The 23,573-nt window shown below is 36.7% G+C and overlaps 2 protein-coding genes across 3 annotated transcripts in view; one reads left to right on the forward strand and one right to left on the reverse strand.

Annotated features, from left to right (window-relative positions):
* Positions 1 to 646: 646 nt before the first annotated feature.
* Positions 647 to 4,410, reverse strand: s1pr5a (sphingosine-1-phosphate receptor 5a). The gene is made up of 2 exons (XM_039686815.2): positions 4,282 to 4,410; positions 647 to 3,308 (listed from the first exon to the last, which is right to left on the reverse strand). The coding sequence occupies exon 2, from the start codon at positions 3,069 to 3,071 to the stop codon at positions 1,872 to 1,874; it is 1,200 nt and encodes a 399-aa protein (XP_039542749.2). The 5' UTR covers positions 3,072 to 3,308; positions 4,282 to 4,410; the 3' UTR covers positions 647 to 1,871.
* foxd7 (forkhead box D7) overlaps positions 4,349 to 23,573 on the forward strand; it is a 38,587-nt gene continuing 19,362 nt past the window's right edge. The window contains exons 1-2 of one of the 2 annotated variants that reach the window (XM_039686818.2): positions 4,349 to 4,480; positions 6,004 to 6,265. The gene's annotated coding sequence lies outside the window, so the exon portion shown is untranslated. Of the gene's footprint in view, positions 4,508 to 6,003; positions 6,266 to 23,573 lie in introns of both variants that reach the window. The other variant, XM_039686817.2, reaches the window with a different exon arrangement.

Below are 23,573 nucleotides of genomic sequence, written 5' to 3' on the forward strand. Positions count from 1 at the left end.
CCCTTGAGTTGCAGAGATGAGCCTTTTCAGCTTCAGTAAACATCCGGACTGGCACGAGCTTATGGCCTTTTTTCTGTAGGGGTTTTCTGCAAAGAGAACATTTGGTGTGTGGCTCATGCCTTGTGAAAAGACAAAACCTCAATATAGTTTAGTTTATGCTTGGTTAACATGTGGTGTGGGTGTGATTGTAGCCAACTGGAAATCAGCTCGAGTCACTTTGAGAAACTTTTATCATTGCATTTGAGCAGCATTTTTGTATTCACATACACCTACTTATCTATATTTTGTCACACTTTAGTTTTATTCTTCATGGGAAACAATAAATGGTTACACTTTATTTCGATAGTCACTTTAGACGTTCTACTAATTGTGAGTAACTTTTCAACTACGTGTCAACTAACTCTCATTAGAGTATTAGTATATTATAGTAGACTGTTAGGTTATGGTTAGGTGTTAGGCTTTGGGTTAGGAGAATAAGTTTACTTGTAGTCGCCAAGTTACTTATAGTCAGTTGAATGTCTGTTGGGGGACCAACAAAATAAAGTGTTACCTAATAAAATATTTAGAAGTAAATTCAAATCTATGTAGTGCAAGTCACATTTGTGTAAATATGTTTCATCACTAAACAAAAGACAAATCACAAACATTCAAGAAAACACTAAGCTTTTAATTAATGCACTTATAAAAGATTTTTTAAGGCTCATAATTTAGAATCAAGAAAAAAAAATACATTTATACATACTAATGCGTCGTTTTCCGTAAACAGACAAGTTTTTACAGAAATGCAATATTGCTTGAATGTCAGTGCTGTTTGTATCACTGCAGAGTCCGACTGCTACACATTAATGTTGGCATTCCTAACACTAACATACAAAACTTTGATACAATATTTATAAAATATTCAATATTCATATAGCTTGTTCCAATTTACTGTATAGGAAAATATAGACAAGTATAGCACACTGGTTAAAGAGAGCTTTGACATGAAAACAGAAACGGTTCAGTGGGCTTCAGTATAGAACAATAGGGATCTTGACTTAATTTTAAAGAAACATTTATGACAAAAAAGGTTCTAAATAAGGAGAAAACAATTGTTTAAAGGGATGTTTCACTATTTCTACTAATAAAGTCTGCTTGAGCTGTTAAATTCATAAAATTTAACTTGAAGTTAAAAATGAATTTAAGTACAAAAGTAATTCAAATGATCCCATGATAAGAACTCCTAAAAGGTTCTATATATGAAGCGCCCGACAGAACCTTTTTAGGTTCTATATAGAACCTTTTCTTCTAAAAGTGTATTTCCCAAAAAATAGGATTGTAAGAGGAAACATGACCTTACAGATTAAAAATAGTCACATGCCTTGCAGTTTTTATTTGTGTGGATATGTATTCGTAAAGTTCCCGAGAACTAACGTCCTCGTGTGTGGAGGCATCAACCTGTCATTTTCTTTGCGTCTTTTCACCACAGTCTCTGAACATTTGAACATGACTCGTTACCCAAGCTCATTATTTCTGTAATGGCACATACGAGACTTGTAAAACATCACAAGAGTTCTTTTCAAAGGATTTTTGTGTTTTTTGCTCAGTTCGCTGTATAACTCTTTGTAATTTGCTGTTTAAAATCCTATTTTGAACAACAGGCCGACCGTAGCTCTTGTCGTGCAGAACGTCCATTTTAAACATTGGTATTTGTCACAGTAAGAAAATTCCACTTGTCACGCATGTTTTGCTTTAATGCATGTGAAGGAAACCAAGTCTCAAAATGACATTCTTGAGTTCCATCTCTCCAACTTCTCCTGCTTTCATTTCTAAGCACCTCGGACTTGATTACTAGGCAGCTTTATAAATATTCAAACCGAACAAGAAGTTCCTCAGCTCTTTAATATCCTGGGGTAGATGGCTTTAATAGTGGATGGTGTGATGTTCCCAGAGGAGACCGTTGTCTCCAGGCCCTCAAGTCTGTGTGACGGCACCTCTGCCTTACTGGTGCTACAGTCCAGGAAAGGCAAGCCGAATTTCTTCACTTGTCCGTCTTTTGTTAGCAGACAGTAGCTGCAGACAAGTCTCAGAATGGCTCTCCGCATGTCTTTACTAGTTAGGGTGTAAATGATGGGGTTAAGAAGCGAGTTGATCATGGCAATGCCCAGAAAGTAGTCCGCCTTGAGCAGCACCTCGCATCGTTGAGCGGGGCAGCAGAAGTCCAGCAGAAGGAGCACAAAGAGCGGCAGCCAACAGGCGATGAAGACGCCGAGAACGATGGTGACCGTCTTCAGCAGAGCCAGATACTTTTGGGACTTCCTCGCCATGCCTTTGCGCTGAGGAGCGCAGCCCAAGCGCTGGGTGTTGGACTTCACTATGCGGAAGATGCGCACGTAGAGCACCACGATGGCCAGCAGCACCAGGGTAAACACGGTGATGCAGAAGAGGATGAAGCTCTTGGCGTAAAGAGGCAGGATGGTGGAGCATTCGTCCAGGTTTCCTATGCAATTCCAGCCCGTGATGGGGAGAATGCCGAGGAGCACTGACAGGACCCAACTTGCACCAATCAAACCGAACATTCGGCCACGCTTGGCCCCTTGATACGGCTTCATCCGGACCATCGTGACATGCCGCTCGATAGCTATAGCCAGGAGACTGATGACAGACGCAGAAAGAGTGATAAACACACCGCCTTCTCTAAGAAACCACAGTACTGGAGTCATTTTGAGAGTGTTTGCCCCCGAAGTTATGATGTTCACCATGTAGGTGAAGCCTGCTAGCAAGTCAGACAGCGTTAAGTTGCCCAGCAAGTAGTACATGGGCATGTGGAATTTTTTGTTCTTCCATATTGCCACCAGAACGATGGCATTTTCCACCACAATGAGAAGACAAATGATGAGAAACGCAATGGCCTCGGGTTTCAGTCCATCCTGGTATTTGCTCCCTTTCAGCTTTCCCGTGAAGTTGTAATGGGCCACGATGACGTCGTTGCTCTGATACTCCCGAAACCTTCGGAACAGGTAACCTGGAGACGGGGTCATCGGCGGCAGAGTCGGAGCAACGGCAGCGCTGGCTGCGTATGAAGCTTCCATTCTTCCTACTTCTTTTGCTGTCCTTAAAAACGTTCCTTAAGGATCTCTGTTAAGCATGTAGTCCCTCTTATTGCCATATTCCATCGAAGCACATAAAACAACTCTCAGGAGGGTTTAACATAGCCGTAATATTTCCTGAAAGTGTGGCAGGCTCATTTGTGTTGAAATATTCACTTCTTTTACTTTGTGATGGTCAAATCACAGCTTTGCTATATCTTCCAAGGCCACCAGAGGGAACTAAAATAAAGCATTAGAAAATAATGTTAAATCATTATGACATTAGAAAATAAAAATAAATGTGGTAAACATATTTTAACAGTCGTAGATAAAACAATGCAGATAAACCGAATATTTTGCATTTATTGTATTTCACATTTTTGTGATCCTTTCATGGCCAGTACTTTATTTCAGTGTAGACAGTAGATACTTTTTTTTTTTTAACTAAATGAATGTATTAGGAGTCTAGAATTATTTTATTTTTAATAATAAAGTAAATTGTATGTATCACGGTAATGTGTGGTCGGAGTAGACGGATAAAATCGTGATTTGTACAGTACAACTATTGCTTTACAACTATCGCTAAACTAATACAGTGGCAAAGTATTGTCTGCATACATGTCTATTGTATTGTTGCAAGTAGAGACTTTGCCAGTAAATATGTTTTAATATTACTATAGCCTACCAAGCTTTTTGTTAAATTGATTTTTTTACAGATAAATACATAAACATCATTTTAATATTTTACAGTAGAATTTTGGGTTAAAACACATTTTTAAAACATTTTCTCCATATTTTCTGTGCATTTACAAGTTAATCGTTAATAATATGGCATGCAAACCTATCAAAGTATTAACAGGTTTACCGAAACATTTTTCCACCGTTAGAATTATTAACATTTTTACACAGCAATCAAACGACCGCACATGTTCTGCGGAATAATCGCAATACTATTCCGCGTATTGACCTCGTTTACGCAATCGTACACAGAAGCTTCCCTCTAAATTATTATAAATAGCCCATAACTGCAGTTTTATAAACTGGCTAAACTTTAAGCCACAGTTCTGTGACCGCACGCAAAGTCCGCATCCATGCAAAACCATGCACGCGAGTTAATCACATTCAACTCCGTTCTCCTGAACTTACTTTAATAGTCTCGCCAATCTATGTTCACATGTAACCTCGCGTATTCGTGTAAATAAACGTAGCCTACCTTTTGTGTTCGTTGCTGTGTCTGTAAGTGACAAATCCTCCTGTGCTCCTCTATCTCTCCCCCATGTCCTGCGCACCTCTGACAAGGCTGATGTGGGAGCTGAAGCTTGGAGCAAGACTTGTCTTGCAGTGGGCTGGTCTTGGCATTCAACTCCTCTCTTCTTCTGGCCGCTGGGCTGCTGATGCAGCACTTATCATGGGTAATGAACTGCTCTGCTAACCTGGAGGTACTTTGACATTATAAATGAGTCAATGACGTGACGCTTTTGTCTAGATCTTTATATAATACACAATTCACTTTTTGTGAATTAAAAGCATTCACTTATACTTTGGTTTGGCTTTATAAATGTTAAGCAGAAAGAAATATTGAAAAGAATGATTCAAGAATTAAGTACATTACTTTTACTTTTTACTTGGAGATGATTTTATATATATAGTGCACATCTAAAATGTTTAGTTAGTTTAAATCACAAATGTGATTTATTACAATGGAGGACAATAAATAAATGAAATGATTATTTTATTTAATAAATAGAGACGTAAAATCTGAACCACATTAAGTTGATTTGACAAAAGTCGGTGTAAGTCATGAATATAATTGTTAACTATATACACTAAAAAATGCTGGGTTGTTTCAACCCAAATTTGGGTCAAATATGGACAAACCCAAAGATTGGGTTAAAAATATAATTTAAAAAATTTACAGTTGAAAGTGGAAGTTGGGTTAAAATTTTAAATTACATTTAACCCAACATTTGGGTTTGTCCATATTTGACCCATATTTGGGTTAAAACAACCCAGCATTGTTTAGAGTGTGTGTGTGTGTATATATATATATATATATATATATATATATATATATGTAGAGAGAGAAAGAGGGAGTTATACATGGTTTTCAAGACTGCAGTCCTAAAATTAGTTTTCTATTAAAAAAGTTTTTTGTGTGTGTGTTCTGGGGCCAGCATCCTTGTTACTGATGGTTGCTGCTAATAGAAAGTTAAAATGAATAATTCTTGTTTTGGTTTAATTTAAGAACTACTAAACTCTTGGAATTTGTAATGCAGGATGCTGACTGTCCTCTACAGTATTCCCTTCCTTCACTCTGACGTGCAAACAGGCACACAAACAAGTTGCATGACTAAATAAATAACCTTAGTCATTATAATTGTGAGGCACACGCATGTTAAACATGGGCGGTCTTGCAATTGCATAGGAATTACATAAGGCAGCAGAGAGTGTGAGTAAGTCAGAAGCCGGATCCTGCTTTCTTAAACAGGAAACTCTGTCATTGTACCTCGAAGGGAGAGGGATTTCCTTGAGAACCACCTATGAGGTCATACTGGTCCGTGCCGAACAAAGCACTCGAGAGGAACACTGTGTCCCCTCTGCAAACTATGGAATAGGACAGCCACTCGTTTTCCAAACAGAATAACTTGTAGTATGCAACTGTGCCTTTACACAGATGATGAAAACACATGGAAGATAGATTCTTTGTTTTATGACATGAAGTAGGAAAAAGTTCCAAGCATTGCATTCTTTCATTTTTCCTGGCAGAAGTTAAGCATGTGGGAGAAGTCTGTCTTGTTCACCTGTTCACAGGGCAACAAGGGCACATATTTTCAGTGCTCTGCACATTCTGGTGCTTTCCAGTGGGTGGCCACAGTGCCAGGCCTGAACGGAGACTTGCTTTATCAGTCCTTTTTTTTTTGCTTCTTGCCCTCAGGGTCCGCTAATGGCATTATCAGAAGGGCTCCTTGTGAGAAGCTCCGGCCAGCCGACAGACTCATCGCTCCTGCTGTGTCTGGATATCTTGGGCTCAGCATGTTACCTACATTTACACACAAAGGCCTGATAATCAAGCACTCTACTCTGATACTCCCCACTGAGACCGTTGGCTCACCCTGATTCTTGGCTCCTGTTTCAGACACTTGAATGTCTGGTGCTCCTGCGATACAGATGTGATTGAGAAGGTTTCCCGAGACGAAGTAGGTGCAATTCCAGATGGAAGTTTATATACATTTTTTTCCCCATTCATTCCGTGGTCATTTCAGCAATTGCATTTCCCCTGTTCAGGCTACCAAACATGCATAACTCAGGCAGCATTTGCTTCAAGTAAAAACTTAAAACAATATATATTTTTTAGGTTTTAGTTTTTATTATAATAAGGTAAAAACACACTCTTTAAAGGAGTAGTTCACTTTAAAAAAAAACTTTTGCTGATAGTTTACTCACCCCCATGTCATCCAATATATCCATATCCATATTCTCCATATAACGGACTTCAATGGGAACCAAACGGTTCAAGGTCCAAATGAGAGTTTCAGTGCATCTTCAAAGGGCTTTAAACGACACCAGATGATGAGTAAGGGTTTTATCAAGTGAAACGATCGCTCATTTAAAACAAAAAAATAACAAAGTTTAAGTTTTATAAGCACAAATGCTCGCCTTGATCTGTTCTGTGATGCGTGACTCTCCTGTTTGAACTCGTTCATCAAAATGAACAAATCTTTTTTCATGTCATTTGGTTCATTCAATGAACGAAATGAAAGAATTGACTCTGGAAAAGATTTGTTCATTTTGATGAACGAGTTCGAATAGGAGAGTCATGCATCACAGAACAGATCAAGGCGAGCATTTAAGCTTATGAAACTTAAACTTTATTTTTTTTTTAAATGAGCGATCATTTCGCTTGATAAGACCCTTATTCATCGTCTGGAATCATTTAAAGCCCTTTGAACAGTTTGGAATTTGCACTGAAACTGTCTTTTGGACCTTGAACCATTTGGTTCCCACTGAAGTCCATTATACGGAGAAAAATCCTGGAATGTTTTCATCAAAAAACTTAATTTCTTTTTGACTGAAGAAAGAATGACATGGACATCTTGGATGACATGGGGGTGAGTAAATTATTAGCAAAGTTTTTTTTTTTCTTAAAGTGAACTACTTTTTAACTAATTAAAATTTAGTTTGAATTAAATTTAAATTAAATAATAATAATAAAAAATCTGGTGAAACTGCAATGCTATAGTATAGTTAAACTACATGCATAATCTTGTTTGTTTGTTATGTTTTCTTTTGCCTTTATTCATCACTCGTGCATTGTCATGGACTTCAATGGGCCATTCAGTTCTTTACTGCTGAGATTACTCTTACTCAATTGACTGAAATTTCAACAGTTAAGTGTTCAGATCATCAGTTAAGTGTTAAAATCACAAGTTTTAACCCACAAGATCCAAATGAACTGTCAGGCACTTACAGAGATGTTGCCAAATCAATCAATTTGAATGAAAACTTCACTCTCTCTGGCAAAATCGCATTAGCTGAATACACAAACTTTAAACAGCTCAGCCTTCTCTTTCAATTCATTTTATTGTTGTTATTTGTGGTTGAGAGTGATGGAAAGAAACTCCCTTAATTAAATGCTGCTATGGTGGTGTGGGAAAAAGGCATTCAATTTCAGTAATTAAACTTGCTTTGTTGTCGCACAGAGAGACTCATTGGATGACCACTAAAAAATTATTAAACTTGTGACAAACCAACAAACTTTTAGATGACCATTAAGTAAATGCATTATTCCAGATGTGCAGGCCTTATTTGACGCGGATGATTTTCCAACTTATGATGCATTTGATACGCCCTACCAATTCAGAAGAACAAGACTGTGATCTCATGAATAATCAATGCTTATCATAGGTGAAGTGTTTCCTTAGGTTTCCTGCTTGAGAGAGTTAAGTTTAGACGTTATATGCGTATATTATTGTCCTCGGCTTAGTGGAAAGGCTGGACCTATGAGGTCATGAGACTTCCTGTGTCCTATGAGGGGGTGGGTTTGACCCTGCCCAACTGTCTAAAGCCTAAGATACCAGAAATAACAACAGACCTGATCTATTATGTTCTTGCAAGTAAGAATAACTTGTTCTTTTAAAGCAATAAATATGTGGATGAAACATTTGAATGTCTAGATTGAATTTGAAAAGTGGAACGGAAGAGGTCAAAATAGGTTTGAGTTATCTTTCTTTATTTAAAAATTTATTTCAGTGGTGTCGCTGAAGAACAACGATTGGCATTGGCATGTTATTATTTAAAAGAAAATCTTGATTAGTTTCTCTTCCGTTGCTTGTTGACTTTCGCTCTTTTGGGACTCATTTTGAGACCACGTTGTCTGTCTCCAAAGCGACTCAACCATGTTGTATTCAGTAAACAGCCCTTGGCCAGAATACTGGTTAAACACAGTGGGCCTATCAACTTTGAATGATGGGTCCTTTGTTATTCGAATTTGCCCACTATCGTGACACTCAACGGTCGTCTGGTGATGGGGGGGGGGGGGGGGGGGGGGGATTTTGTTTGACAGACAGTAATGCACAAAAACAAACCCTGTATGGAAATATATTTGTTTAGTCTGTCATTTTAGTGTTTGCTGCTTTCTAGAGTATAGCTCAAATTGCTTTGCTTTAATAAAGAAACGTTCTTGAGAAGTTTGCAATCGAGAGAACGACGGCTTGTATTGACAGGTCGCAAGCTGTAAAATTTAGATTACAGTTGAATGCATCCGAATGTGCAGTTTTCGTTGCCAAATCGGAATTTCTATTTATGCAAAACAGAGGGAGACTAAAGACAGCGTTTTGTGGCAATGGATGCTGTTGTGGTCACCAGGGACTTCTGGTACAAATAAACACAGGAAGAAACGGCCATTTGGGAACATTTTGATTATACTCAAAGCCAAGATGTATACTATAGACTTTATAGTACAACAAATCTCATCATTTCCTGCATGAACTTATTGACCAATTCTTCCCACTTGAGATTTGAAGTGAAACAACATAAACCTCCTGTTGTTGGTTATAGACTTCCATTGCTTTTCATTCAAATTTTAAATATACAGTAAGATACAGTCTTGGACTCAACAGTGATGGGACAAAAAATCCTTTCATTATTTATTTGCTCATACCCTTGTTGGTATTCTGTTACTCCCTGAAATGGTCTATGTATGCGTTACACTCTAAAAAATGCTGGGTTGTTTTAACCCAATTTTGGGTCAAATGTGGACAAACTCAAACATTGGGTAAAATGTAATTTAAAAATGTAACCCAATGTTGGGTCGATATTTGACCCAAATTTGGGTTAAAACAACCCAGCATTTTTTTAGAGTGTACAAAAACAGCACAGATTCCAATAGCACACACCATTGGTTCTCGCATTTCTCAAGACCAAACGTAATTTTGGACTTTCCCCTTTAATTATCTGGAAAATAGTGTAAGTAAATGACTACATGATTGTATTTTTGGGTGAACTATTCCTTCAACACCTTCCCCCATTCTTTCTCTTTCTCCTCTTTTCTGCCTTGTTCTCTATCTAACACATTCTCTGATAAGCCCTGGAAGTCATTCACTAGAGATAATGCGTCATTCCTTTCCCATAAATATACAATATACAAACCGCCCTCTCCATTGACTAAATGGTTTTCCATTCTCCAGTGTTTCTCCACCACATTGTCATTTTGGATTTACATGCTTGTTGACTTGAACTACGACAGTAATGCAGTGGTCTATGACGCTGTGCAGTCCAGCAACCCCACAGCTCCACACATCTGGGGGCTGATATGAAAGGCTGTTTTTTGTATTTAGTCATTAGTCTGGGATTCAGTCTTATGAACGAAAGATGGAGGGAAATTTCGCTTTCCCACATTCAAAGCGGGGGATTACAGAAGTGGGATGGTTGTGACTCATGAGAAAGCTCTTTGAGAAGCCTATAAACCCCTCTGAAAAATCATGCTTGCCCTTGAAGTTGCAGTTTATGAAATTATGGTGTTTCTCTAGCTGTATTAAGTTTACATTTGTTCCAGTTTGATGCTGTCACTGTACTGTATTTGTGCCATATAAATAGCATACTGTTTTATAAGAATATTTCAGTATTTATTTTATGTCTGGGTTATGGTTTGAGTAGGCCTTTGTTGCCCACACAAACTTTTTCTTACAGTCATTTAGACATTGTATGTTAAAATAATAAAAATGTTGTTGTGATTGAATATGCATCTTTACTTATATGTTGTCATGTGAAAAACCATGCGTCCTTTAACCTTTAATCCGTGGAAAAATGTCAACCCGCAGCTGTGGCACACATTAAAGTTAGCACAATTATAGGAGCCCAACTTGGTAACACTGGTTTAATGCCTGGTTCAGATTACACGATTTTAGCCCGATTTTGGCACGATCCGTTTGACGTAGGGTGTCGTGGGGATTCGTAAATGACAACGGTAGTGGGCGACAACTTACGTCGCGTCTGTGATGTTTCATGACATCACGACAAAAAGACTAGCATGTTTAATTTTTTTAACGGTCGTCCACGACGGTTCCGTCACATGTATGAGGTTGACCAATTGGAGCACAGAAGCTTTTCCGTATACAACTTTCAAAAATGGCGAAATGAAAGAAAGACGATGGTGCTAACGTTAAAACTAAGAGTAAAAATATATAAGAAAACAATATTTTACCTGAAGTTCTCTTTCCAGGATTGACAGCCCATACTGTCCTCTTCAAGCAATCCAGGAACGTGTCCATTGTCTGGTTTTCTTCTTTCTTTTTTTACTTTTTTCTGAACACAGCAGCCAATACAACACTCACGCTTCATCCATTTTTTGTTTAGGTTCGTTTCCGGAAGTCACTCTCTACTAGTTTCGCCTTCTCGATGACCTCACGCACGCCATTAAAAACGCCATGCGATGACTGGTCAGGAAGCAACGTGTAGTCTGACATGTGTCTTGTCCACGACACGACAAGATTTTAGGAGTCAAAATCGCGTAATCTGACACAGTGACTATCGTAACAGACAAAAAACATCGTGTAATCTGAACCAGTCATAAGGTTAATTTTGAAATGACTCGCGTTTCAATCAGGGAGTCAGTTTTGAACAGTAATGGCTTTGAACGATTCACTAAGTGAGTCTGATTCAAAACGTTAAACCGAGAGCGAGTAAGCATGCAAATGCGTAAGACCGGTAATACAAGCTCATGCGAAAGTTTTGCATTTCGCTGCATTCCAAAGTACGTTTGGTGAAATCTGACCTGTCACGACCAATAGAACATTGGCTAGAAGACTCTTGGCTGATTTAAAAGAATGTATATTTTTGCATTTTTTGCAAATTTTTGCAAGTCGAGTAGATTGGATATTTTTACATTTTAAATGGATTACTATTTGTTTTATGTTGAATTCGTGTTTATAAAATAACGCTGCAAAGTATGACGTTATATCATTCACGACTGTTGTAGTGTCGGAATTTGCATGCTCAAATTCTAGTGTGACCGCGACTTTAGCCCAATGCATACTTCGGTTTTTATCCATACTCAAGGGTCCACCAGCATAGTACGCATGTATTGTATGTGCACCGCCCAATTTTTGTAACCATCGCACATGCGCATCAGTAGTTCCACAAGAGGGCAACACTAGTGCGGGCCGTCGTTTCACAGTAGAAAACGAAGCTAAAGAGAGAACAAAAACAACAAAATATTGGTGTAGAGAGATGCCCACATTGAGAAGCACTTGTGTGAGGGGGTTATGAGATAACAGTAACTTTAGTTGAAAAGAATACGAAGACATTTTTTCTGTCTTAACTTCTGGTGAAAAACAGCACAGACACTGGACAAAGATGAAACTTTCTAGAGCGCATGTGTGGAGTATACTTTGAAAGGCTATGCGTTTGAACGCATGAAAAAAATGAAGTATGCTTTACGACACTGGCTTGTCAACTAGTTTTTAAATTTGTGTCAGATATTTGTATTTTTTGTCACGTGTGTGACACTTGTCGTGGTCTATAGTCCTTTAATCTCTGAATTTCTCTTTAAGGGGTTGCTTATGGAATAAAATAAGACACAAACTATGGGGAAAATCCATTACGCAATGTTTTTTATATATATATATATATATATATATAGTAATGCCATCCACCCCCACAGAAGTGCTTGAAAGTTCACGTTCACACATGGTCCTTCTCGTTCTTTGTGTAATTTCCTCATAATCAGATCCAGACGCCAAATGATTTGGCACTTGAGGCTGTTTCAGCTCCAATGACCAAAAATATCTCTAAAAAAATAGTTAATTCGAGAAGACAGCCGGGGGGTCTGATGTAGTAAAGAGATCAGATATAAACATTATTGGGAGGACTGGTATATACACATTGTGATCTAGAGTTTATTTGCTCATGAGAAACGAGAAATGAATCACAACAAAGATCCAAAATGACATAGAAAACATTCACAGCTTTTAGCGCTGTGAACCTAAATTCACACAACATTAGGGGCCACAGATGGAGTTGAAATACAATGTTTAGACTATTCTCATACAAATATCCTGTTTTGTTTTAAAAAAGATGGCAGCTCAAAGATGAAAACCTCTTCAAAGTGGTTAAAGATTCTTGTATGGAGCAGAAAGGGGGTGGTTGGTAAGTAGTGGTTGGTTTCAGAACACTTAGTGGTAACTGACTGCATGAATCAGTCAATATTAACAACGATAAACATTACATACATTATCTAACATAATCACATCACTAGAAACTAACAATGTCCACAGGCTAGGAATGCTAAGAGGTTAAAGAATGGACTGGTGCAGATCCTCAATCGCTCCTTTCTCTAGTTTTGATGTGTAGATGGTTATTAAAGAGGCATTTTACTGCAGTCAAGGTTTAGTATTACAAGATGAGCTTTAAGCAATTACACAAGAGTCTCTCATTATTTGCCCTGAACCCCTTCATGAAAGAAAGTTTGCAGACGGTGGCTTGATATTCCTAAACATAAACGCGGATTAAAACACTTCTTTCCAATGGATTCTGATGGAAATAGGCTATAACATTTTTTAACTAAGCCTTAAAAATATTTTCAAATCTAAGCAGTCAAATCCCCCAGTAAAGCAAAAGTACAGACTTTTCTTGAATAACGAAAACAAAAGTTTGGGAGGTCCATGTTCAAGTATTAAAGAGCTGCTTACCTCAACCTCCATTACCCAGTTCTACATTTAATTTTGGGTGGAAACAAGGATGTGCCGTCATATATGAACATATGAACTCTGTGTGAGAAACCACATGATCGCCCAATGCGAACTATGGACCAGGGCTCTATCCGGTCACAACAGCACTGTAGAAACAAGAAGTGAATTACTCTTCCTTTGGTGGCATTGTTGTTGTTATTGGCTGACTCAAGTGTGCCTCTGGAAATCATTAAAGATTGTAGTCTGGGTGAACTGTTCATTAACAAAGAAAAAAATAACTCGGCTGGTTTACTATTTGGCAAATCCATGCGGCGAGGATAATGTGGGGAGTTTTGTAAAATACACAAAAGGTGTAGGCCTACTCTCTCCTTTTCGAGACTTCTTTGGCTTTAAAACTGGAATATTGCCCTACACTAGTGAGATCCAGCTGACCGGCGTGGCTGCCTAAATCTCAAAAAAGTTTGTTTCATATGTTAAATGGAGATATACAGGTCACTCACAATGCACACTTTTTAAGACAAGCCCAAGTCTTAAATTGTGCTAAATCCAGAGATTATGCTGATTGCAGGGATTTATTTTGGTGACGTTGCTTAACTTAAAAATTACTGTTTCTCCTTTGATAATTAGGAAGGAAACTTTAAATGTGGTCTCCCAGCAAACAAAAACATTGCTGACATTCCCATTATGTTATGAACATCAAAATTGCCAGTTTTTAAATGTTTTAAAAACATTTATTTTTTCTTGGTTGCATGAACGTTAAAGAAGCCTTCTATTTTATCATTTTGCAGACATTATGGGATTGTTACTTTTGAATGTTCTCTGAATGTTCTGAAACAAGCAGTAACATTTAAAGGGATAGTTCACCCAAAAATGAAAATAAAGTCAGTAATTACTATTAATTATTATTATTAATTATTCGTTCATCTTTGGAACACAAATGAAGATGTTTTTTTATTTATTTATTTATTTTATTTTTTATTTGAGAGCTGTATCACTACCACATAGGCACCCTATGGGGATTGAAACGTGACGGCCCAGAAAGTCATTAAAGAAAATGTTGAAATATCCCATGTGACTACAGTCGAAGAAAAGGAATAGTCAAATAAAGTCGTTATTTTTGTTGTTTTTTCGCACAAAAAGTATTCTCGTCGCTTGATAAACTTATAGTTGAGCCACTGTAGTCACATGGAATATTTAAACATTTTCTTCAATGACTTTCTGGGCTGTCAAGTTTCAATCCCTTAGGGTGCCTATGTAGCAGTGATCCACATCTCAAATTTAATCAAAAATGAACAAAGGTCTTACGGGGTTGGTGCAGCATGGGGGTGAGTAATTAATGACTTAATTTTCATTTTTGGGTGAACTAACCCTTTAAAACATGTTAGAGCTGGAACGTTTCAGAAAAAAAAACGTATACAAAACAATGTCTAATTAACGTTTTTGGGCTAAGGTTCGCTAAAGTAAACTTTACTGGAAGAACATTAAGAGAACCTTGTCAGAACGTTAGCTAAACTAATGAGAATGTTTCCTGTTAGCTAGCTGGGCTATAGCTGGTGTGGGCTAACACATGCTAGTAGCTTAGCATACTTTGCCAAATAAAAAATAATATATAGCCTAACTTGAAAAATACTGACCAAATTTAATTACATGCTAAATTAACATGCTTGATTCATAACACGTATGTTACTTACAGTTTCATTCTAACAAATAAAGTAGACAAAGATATTATTTCATAGTTCATTAGGAGCAGATGTGCTTTTCTGTGACTGCTGTGGGAGTGTTTACATTCGTACAGAGGCGAAATAGAAAATATCCTCAGCTGGCAGGCAGGACTGGAATGCTGAAGTCATCCACATAATGTCTTTATGTCAAACATGCTTTAAGATTGAATATAAACAAATTCCAATTGGCTGAGAGGCTAACATTTCCTTTGAATAAATTCCATTAGTAGAACACCAGACCGGGGCTAGTTGTCACACAACTAATTTTAAGGTTTTGAGTCCAATTACACAAATATATATTTTTTTAGAAGTTGTGTGATATGTATTTTTGAAAATGTCAGCTTGCGGTGAGTTGTCACACATTCCTAAATTATAGTATTGATAGTTTGTTAGCTATTTTATTTTATGCTATTTCATTCATTGAATTGTGCAGAAAAAAAAAATCGAATAAATAAAAAGCCAACAAAATGCTACAAAATTTCCTGGACGGTAGTTTTGTAGCCAAGATTTTGTGTTATGCCGACTGAAATTTAGTTTAAACACAGTATGTTCACCATCAAAATGTCTCTGAATGTTGTCTTGGTTTTAGACTTCCTCTGGCCACATGCCATGTTTATCATTTCTTTTTAACTTTTCTTTCCCAGTGGTTTCGAAGCTGATCTGGACTGTGTTAAGGTAATTGACCAGTTGGCCTCTGCTTAGATGCACATGTGCATGATGACAGGGGTCCTTATACAAAAATGTGAACCCAAGACTTTGGTCTTTCTTTTTCTTCTTGCTCCAAACTTCTGAGTCTCTAAATAGATGACATATTTTTCTTATGAACCATATCACTCAAACCCACTATATCTTCATATCAGTGGTTCTCAACTGGTGGGTGACATGTCTGTTCTCATGGGTTTTCAGACAGCAGGGTAAAAACTATTTCTTTTTAAACTATTCAACTATGAGCATGCATAGATTGTACATAAATATAATCAGGCTTTAAAACAGAGGAGATAATCATATTAATAATCCAGATCTTTTGTTGTTGATGTCGAATGTCAAGCATCCAGTCAAACTCTAGTATGTTTATGTAAACTGATCTGTCAAACACAAGCAGTTCACCTGACGTCGACCTTCATCGTAATGTTTGACCAATGACATTATTTGTTTTGGGTTCCCACTTGATGTCTATTGTAACATCTGAGTCCTGAAGCAAAACCAGTTAGATCTAGATCATCCTTACTCTCACATTGTTCTTCACAGCTAACCATAGTGACAAAGATAAACCGTCAATAAGCAATAATAGTAATGGACACATTGACACTAAACATACTAGTTAGTCCATTCTGTGCAACACAGTATATGCCTTGCCATAGTATGTAAGCAAATGTAATTTTTCCTTTCCAAAATTGTTTTTGTCCTTGGGGATTTAAATGGCAGTCAGACATGTTTAAAGTGAGCAGACAGAAGTGGCCCTGTAGGATTTCCTGAGGAAACAGCATCCACTGGGGTCAAGTTGGTTGTTTTTCGTTTTTGTGGACTGGCATTTGTAGACAGAATCTGTCAATTTCCTAAAAAAAATAGGCACTCTTTACCTGAAACTGAACTTTAATGATGTCTTTTCCAGCTTGTTTCTCAGTTTGTCTGTTGTCCCTACTTTTTTATAAGATATAGGTTTGTCTATGAATTTTGGCCATTTTTTAGATGGCACCTTGTTAAAAAGTGAAATTGTGCTCAGGGAACTGCCATTAGGTTTTTTGCCAATGGATGTAACAATTAATAGTTTGTACTGTATATGAATACTAGTTGCAGTGACCAATGAGCTCCAAGTAGAAAACACAATTCTCAGGTGTAACAGGTGAACTTAGATGTGAAATCTATCTCATGTGTGAAAGTTGGGTGCTATGAGAGAGTCCTTCTCACCTTTAGTTCACGCTGAGGAACTGACAAACCATATTGTTCATGTCAACACGGTGTGATCTATACATCTAGTTCAAGAACATATATTTTGCAAAAGCTACGCCAATGTTTGCCTAGATTTGGACAGTGTTCCTCTTCACATTTTCGTAAACCATATGCTTATAGGCTGCTAAGTGATTAAGGACATTTACTCTCGTGTTTTTTTAGATTGTTCTTTTTTTTTTTTGATAATGACCAACTAATCGTACATTATTCTGCTTATACTCTCCAGATAAATTAATCAATGGACATGATTTGCTTTTACATTATTGTATTTTGTTAGAAGAACAAGACCACATTTTGATTAGAGAGACATGAAACAACCCTAGCAATATATGTAATCAGTGAAAATATTAAACTTAAAAATATCGACTAGTGATTGACCAGTCAGATTTTAGTATGAACAGATGTAAATGATTTAAATAGACAGCATTGTGAGCCCTGAGAGTACAAAGCTTGGGGAAAACAGTCCCCCCCCATATACATTTTCTGAGAGATAATGACAGAAATAAATTCGCTGTTGTTCAGCAAAAGCAACACAAGTGCTATAGGTGTCACAGTGCCTTAGCTTTAGATGCTAAATGCTCTTGTGTTCCTCTAAATGCAACCTGTCATTGAGCACAGTTCTCACATTTGTGTTTGCGACGCTATGCTGTGAGTACTTGAACCTTTTGCATTTTAAAACTGTGGTTTGCAGGGTGGAGTAGCTGTGACTTTCAGCACCCTTTCTGTGGCTATTTTAGGTGCTAGGAAAGTTATGATTCTCGGGGACTTTGAGAATTTTATCTGTAGCAACACTGACATGATATGAAAAGCATAAGAATTGTTTTGTGTTTTAATATAACATAAAATAATACCACTAAGATGTAGAAAACTACTCCTTAATACTGGAAAGTATTAAAAAAAATGTGCTAATCAGCATTTGGGAAACAGGGGGTCAGATGCTATCAGTTTCTGAGCTGATAGCGATAACAGTGAGGATCTCCATACACCACTGTTATCGAGTCTGTTATCAAGAACATCCTGTTATTTCTCCTATTTTTTGTATTTCCTTTTTTTATTTTTTATCTGTGGCTGATTGTGTTTTGACCTCTTGTTTAGGCTCCTGCATACAAGGCTATTTCCTCAAGACTTATTAGAGGCTGTCCAATGGTTCCATGGGATTTCTTCTGAAAGGCAGTCAGTTTTGCATCGATATTGTATAATTGTTGTGTTTACTAAGACCAAACGATTTTAGGCATATAAACATGTTGGGAATCACATAGTACACTAGATCAACACCCTAACAACAACCCAAAACACTATATCAACTGTACAGCAACAGGCGAAAAAGTAACTTAGCAGCTGTTTTTGACACATCTTAGCAGCTGCATAGCAACACCCTAACAACCACTCAAAACACTATAATAACTGCACAGCAACACGCTAGGAATCACTTAGAATACCTTAGCATCTGCATAGCAACATCTTAACAACCACCCAAAACAGTATATCATACAACAGCAGGCTAAAAAAACTCTGAACACCTTTGCAACTGCATAGCAACACCCTAACAACCAGCCAAAACACTATTTCAAATGCACAGCAACATGCTAGAAATCACTTAGAGCACCATAGCAGCTGCATAGCAACCCCCTGACAACCACCCTGAACACTATATCAACTGCACCACAACATGCTACGAATCACTGAGAACCTCATAGTAACCCCCTAAAAACCTATATTAAAGGAGTAGTTCAATTTTAAAAAAACTTTTGCTGATAGTTTATTCACCCCCATGTCATCCAAGATGACCATGTCTTTCTTTCTTCAGTCGAAAAGAAATGAAGTTTTTTTGATGAAAACATTCCAGGATTTTCTCCATATAATGGACTTCAATGGGAACCAAACGGTTCAAGGTCCAAATGAGAGTTTCATTGCAGCTTCAAAGGGCTTTAAACGACACCAGACGATGTGTAAGGGTCTCATCTAGCGAAACGATCGCTCATTTAAAAAACAAATGAAAAAGTTTTAGTTTTATAGTCACAATTGCTCGCCTTGCTCTGTTCTGAGATGCGCGTTCGTGACTCTCCTGTTCAAACTTGTTCATCAAAATGAACAAATCTTTTTTTCGAGTCATTTTTGAAATGATCGATCGTTTTTCTAGATAAGACCCTTATTCATTGTCTGGTGTCGTTTAAAGCCTTTTGAAGCTGCAATGAAACTCTCATTCAGTGCATTGAACCTTGAACCGTTTGGTTCCCAATGAAGTCCATTATATAGAGAAAATCCTGGAATGTTTTCATCAAAAACCTTCATTTCTTTTCGAATAAAGAAAAAATGACTTGGACATCTTGGATGACATGGGGGAGAGTAAATTACCAGCAAAAGTTTTTTTTTATAAAAGTGAACTACACCTTTAATTGGAACGAAACACTAGAAATAATTTATAACACTCTAGCATCATGATGTTGGCAAATTTTCTCCAGTTCATGTAAAATGTTCCTCACATTTTGACTTCATTCATGGTGTTTTTCAAAAATCTGAAGCATGGCACTATTGATGTTAAGATGAGCGTAACCACAAACCAAACTTTTCTCACAGTACTGAGATAAAATCTCAAATGAAAATCATTTGCGTATGGTTGAATCAGCTTTGGAAACAGTCATGCATAATCATATTCAGTGTAGGCAATCTCTGAGTATAATACAATAGATTTGCATTCTGTGTATAATGTTTCACAGCCCCATTTGTCACATCGCTTGAAGAAGTGCTTGTAAATGCGGGCACTCTTTAATGTGTCCACACATGGAGTTATTTATAAAAACAAAATGCATTGTGAACTGCAGATGTGTTGGAGAAAGGCGTCAACGCTTTCACTTGCAAACAGTAAATGTTGAAATTAGACTAGTGAGAACCACACATCGGTTCATTTTCTCTCAGCGTTATTCTGGCATTAACCCTAGCCAGTAATTTAGTAGATCCCAGGATCCACCAGAGATTCATCTCTGTCTTTAATGGGGCAATTTCCCAAATCTCTCCACCCCTTCCATCCTTCTCACCCCTCTTTTGTTCTCCTCCCTTTTCTCGGCCTCTTGCTCTCTCCTCCTTTTTCTTGGCCTTGCGTCTGTTCTGTTGGTTTTGGGGGTTGGAGAATGAGGCCTGTCATTACATGATGTCTAACGGTCTCTAAGAAACCAATCCCTGCTGTGTCCTTTAAATTTGAGACGTCTCTGAACCATATGGAATCCTGGATGAGCGACAGGAAGCTCTTTTGAAAATAACTATAGAAATATTGCTTTGATGACTGTGCCGCTTTTGTATCGCAGGAAACATTTACTTACCAATGAAACTTATTCCATTTCACAGAGAAAAAAAAAACAGACGCTCCACATCACATACATTCCTGTACTTGCTTTGTTTGGTTCTAGAACCACAATCTGAAGGAGATCTTGACTGGCTGAGAAGAGAGACTTTTTCTACTGTGCCGTTTCTTTTTTTTTTCTGCTTTTCTGTACATAGCCTTATGTTTTACTACATATTTTAGTCTTAACATGTTATTGGAAAATTATCATCAGCATTGCAGTGTTATTTCCCTTTAAGAAGCTCTTTTCCGTACAATGACAGATTTTAGTGACCAATAAATGGCGCCGTAAAAGTGGTCCATGCACTATATTCCAAGTCCCAAGACAGTTTTTTACTTTTTTGTAAAGTAAGAATAAACTTTACTGAATGCCATACTTTCTCCATTAATAGCACCACCAAATGGAAGTGCAAAAATGTCTGTTTTCAAACAGGTTTCCCCAAACACTCCCATTTTATGGCATTTAGATGTTTTGATTTTTCAGTCAGCAATTTTTGCATTTTTTGTAGCAATCAGACGACAGTTTGTTTATTAGTTTTCTCTCCATGTTAGGGAGGTAAATGTAATTTTAACCCTCTGATGGTCCTCGGTCACTTCTGACTGAATAATTTTCTGTTTTGAATTTTAAAAAATCACAGCTTCATCGGAAGGATATGATACTTGGTGACTTTTCTGGCATTTGGTATGTGAATACAAAAAAAATTGAGGTCATGATCCGAGCATGCTAAGTGCCCGTAAAAAAAATAGTCACACTCGTGGTCGTCAGTCAAAAATGACCGACCCATAGGAAATGAATGGGAAATTTACAAAAAAATGTACAATCTACAAATTGGCCACGATTCTAAAAGAAAGTACACCGCAGTATGGGGTGACACTCTACAACATCAAAAGTGCAAAAAATTCACACCCACCCACACACACACACACACACACACACACATAAAAAACAAACTTTTCTACACACAAAAAATTCAGATTACAAAAAAATCTGTTTTGAATTTTTAAAAATCACAGCTTCATCGGAATGTTAGAAAACTTGATGACATTTTTGGCATTAGGGATGCGAACACACAAAAAAAAAAAGTGGCCGTAAAACAAAATAGTCACGATTTTGGTCTTCGGTCAAAATTGACCCCCATTGGAAATGATTGGGAAATTGACAAAAACAAAAATTCACCAATTTTTTTTTCACAATTTTTTTAATAAGAAATCGTTTTTGAGATTGTTTCAAATATATATTCAAATCCACCAAAAAAAGAGTAAATTTGTGTTCATAAACAGCTGGGAAATTCACAAGCCTCTCCATAGAAAGCTGTACATGCCATCTAGTGGTTATACCATTGTGCTACGCTTTTTCTCTCTCTATATATATTTTTCTCTATATATTTTTCTATACATATATATATATATATATATATATATATATAATTTCCATTGCAATAATAGACCATAAATATTCCATAAATATTAATAAATTCAATCAAATTGTCTCAAAATACTAAATTAAAAAGAATAAATATTATAGAACAAAAATAAATTGCATTGGTTTTTATTGGGATGGAGGAAGATTCATTTTTAGGTGTCCGGTCACTTCTGACCGGGAAGGCTCAGGACGTGACTCCTAAACAAAGACCATCAGAGGGTTAAAATATTTTCACTTTGAAAAAAAAATACACAAGTTATCAATTCTTATTTACATTTCTACTAATGTTAATAGTAGTTAAATGTCAAATCAGGCCAAATTTTAATCTGTTAGGGAATTATTTGTCATAAAACGTTCATAAATGACGTAAAAATTTGGTCAGTTCATTTGTTATAAAGAAATACAATAATTATGATGGGTTTTTTTTAACCTTGACAGCAAATATCCCTATTCACTTTCATTGTATGGAAAACATTTAACGCCTCACTTCAAAGCTTTGTGAATTTCACTGCCAACTTCCTCATCCTTTTGTTTAGTAGAAGTAACGTTGTAAATATCGAATCAGCCTGAACTTTCAAAGGCCTTTGCTTGTTTCCACAGTTCCTAAGAAACTCTTATCTAAATTGCTCCTTATCCCCAATTGACATAGTAAGAATCCAGAATGCATTGTGCTGTTGAAAAGATGAGTTTCCAGACTGATAAAGTTCTTGTTTTGGATATAAGCTGTGTGATTGTACTGCCACAGGATCCTGGGGGTGGGGGGTCACCTGGATTGTTCTTAATTTAGGTTTACTTCCTTTGATCCGAGGTGAAAGGCTGTTGTATCTTTGATCAGGTATTGCAGCTCTTTAAATTCAACCTGGCTTTCTGTGAGTGTGAATGCAGTGAGTTTATTTTAAGCAAACAAAAAAAAAACAGCCGACAATTCTTACATGTTACTTAATTTAGAGGAATATTGATGTATAGTGTAAATAATACGTGCTAGATTTTTACAATCGCAAGGAAACATCATAATGTTGTTAATCCAGGTATTATCTGCAGAGATAGTAGTAGGTCATATAATTATGTTGCTTTATGCTCTAAAATCTTGTCTGGACAGCTCTCCTGTCAGCAATCGTGGACACGGCTATCATTAATAATCTCAGGCATGTCACAACATAGAGAGATATCCTTAGCTGGGTTTTCAATATCTGAACGCTCAACCAAACCCTTCCACCGGATCTTATCATGTCTTGTAATCAAAAACTCATATCCTCAAATGGTCCCCACACTTACAAATGAGAATAAGATATATGTCTTCTGATGATATAAACAGGGTTTCATGCACCAAGTTGTTGTTTTATATATTTCAGTCCTGCAAGGCAAAATAAAACATGACTGAATCTGTTTGCAATTAAGTAAATACTTTTCAGCTTAAAGTGAACTAGAAGGTGTGACTTGATATCCAATGACGTCACCAAAAATAAAACATGACTGACTGTATATATACAGTCGTGCTCAGAATTAATGGTACCCCTGGTAAATATGATCAAACTGGCTGTAAAAAAACAAATCTGCATCGTTTATCCTTTCAATCTTTCATTCAAAAACTTCTAATATATATATATATATATACATATTAGAAGTTTTTGAATATTTATATATAATATATATTATATATATATTATATTGTATATATAATATATATTATATTTATATATAATAAATATATATATATTAGAAGTTTTATGTGTGCACATATACATACGTATATATGTGCACACATAAAATAATATATAATCATAATTTTATGTAATGCAAAAATTCTAATATAGTTTAACAGCATTTTAAATTATATCTAATTTTTTATATCTGTGTGAGTGGTGTTACAGTAAATAGTAGACATCA

The sequence above is a fragment of the Pimephales promelas genome, chromosome 3 (genome assembly GCF_988280905.1).
Source record: "Pimephales promelas chromosome 3, fPimPro1.hap1.1, whole genome shotgun sequence".
Lineage (NCBI taxonomy): Eukaryota > Metazoa > Chordata > Actinopteri > Cypriniformes > Leuciscidae > Pimephales > Pimephales promelas.